Source organism: Euprymna scolopes, chromosome 7 (assembly GCF_053919585.1).
Source record: "Euprymna scolopes isolate OS-2025 chromosome 7, ASM5391958v1, whole genome shotgun sequence".
Lineage (NCBI taxonomy): Eukaryota > Metazoa > Mollusca > Cephalopoda > Sepiida > Sepiolidae > Euprymna > Euprymna scolopes.
The window spans coordinates 68,724,934-68,726,562 of record NC_136488.1 but is presented as its reverse complement, the minus strand read 5'-3'; the positions used below and the strand labels follow the sequence as shown (position 1 = coordinate 68,726,562).

Genomic DNA, 1,629 nt, shown 5'->3' with positions numbered 1-1,629 from the left:
ACGTTATAAACAAATTTTAATGAAAAATCGCAAAAGTACTAAGGGTATAAAATAACCTATAATAAAGGCAAAGGTGCATCTTTCTATTTGATTAAAATAGTCCTCTGCCGAAAACAATGCCTTTTTATTTGTATATTTTCGTAAATGTTGGAACATGTTTCGGCTTTTCCCGCTTTTAGTCGGAACTATTATGCTATGATTGCGTCACAACCGCCAATCTATAAATACCCATTTCGTAAAAAGCACCATTAAGCATGCAAAATACATAACTCGGTATAAGTCCATGGATTCTGTGTGTTTTCGTAGTTATTTATTGTTTATCTCATTTTTTTTAACTTTACTATACAACCAAATTACTTACATTAACAAATAAAAAATAATCGAAATTCTTTTGCTTCCGCTGGTATAAATTATGTATTTTATCTCGATGATGTCATAAACACGTCATCTTACGATTTGCAAGCCAGTAAAGCATTCAAAATAAGCAAGTTCCCTGTTGATAACAAACTGTATATTCTTAGTCAGTTACAAAGACATGACCATGGCCAGAGGCCGTGCTTTCGCACCTCATACAGATTACAGTGTGATATATAAATCCCCAACACTTGTACAAAACAGGAAACATGATAAGTATACAAAAGGACCAAGTTTCACAATCGGCGTTCGGCATGAGCAATATCCAATGGACGATATCCCCGGCCCGAAACTAGCACAGACGCCCGTTTACCGCGATGGTGTAGCAGACAGTCCTAAATATACGATAGGCAGCCTAATCAAACAAAAATTACCTGACAGTACACCATCACCATTAATCTACAACCCCGAAAGAAGCCACGGCTTTATTTATAAAAGCTCACCCAAACACAGTATTTCGTTACCTTTGCAATGTCGATCGGGCGACCAGACACCGTCACCAAAATATGACCTTCCAGCGATGCTGTGCGAAACAAAACAGAGCAACAAAACAAGAGCTCCGGCTTATTCTATGACGTTCAAAGGTCCCTGTCTGCCGAAATGCAGGACTCCAGGCCCAGCAGACTACAACACTATATCGCCAAATATCTATTGCAGTAAGCCACCGGCATACAGCTTCCATTCTCGAACGAAGCATCGCGAAAAAGATTCGATACCTGGACCAGGCGCTTACAGTCCAGAAAACGTTTGGGTTCACAAAAAGAAAGGACCACAATTTACGTTTGGAATTCGCCGCTTTTGACACAGTAAACAAACACAAAATAGATCGAGGCGTTTTATCTGGATATACACAAAAAAGGACAACACTAATTTGACACTAAGTATAAATATTACATTTTTCAATGTAAATGAAAACAAATATGTATAAAGTCTTTCGATTCATGGTAGTATCCAAAAACACTATTCATTCGTTTTGGTTTTCTATAGTAATTCACGCTATAGTGTTTTACAGTAACAGTCCCCTAAGCAAACCATAGAATTTACGTCGTAACTTTAATATAGATTAATATTGGTGTACAAACTTTTGCACCTTTCACACGTAGAAACATGAAATAAATTAATGATAATTTTTGTAGTGGAGGGAAATAAGGAAAATGAGGGACTAACATTATGTTTATATCATCGACACATGCTAACAACGTTTAGTAATCATCT

The 1,629-nt window shown here is 36.8% G+C and overlaps 1 protein-coding gene across 1 annotated transcript; it reads left to right on the top strand.

Moving 5' to 3' along the window:
* Positions 1 to 292: 292 nt before the first annotated feature.
* LOC145280233 (ciliary microtubule associated protein 1B-like) lies at positions 293 to 1,377 on the top strand. The gene has a single exon (XM_080132016.1). It carries the CDS (start codon positions 536 to 538, stop codon positions 1,214 to 1,216), a length of 681 nt encoding a protein of 226 aa, XP_079988142.1. The 5' UTR covers positions 293 to 535; the 3' UTR covers positions 1,217 to 1,377.
* Positions 1,378 to 1,629: the final 252 nt, after the last annotated feature.

What these genes read in the sequence shown, in the direction of transcription:
- LOC145280233 (XM_080132016.1), top strand. Translation starts at nt 536, where the DNA reads ATGACCATGGCCAGAGGCCGTGCTTTCGCACCTCATACAGATTACAGT.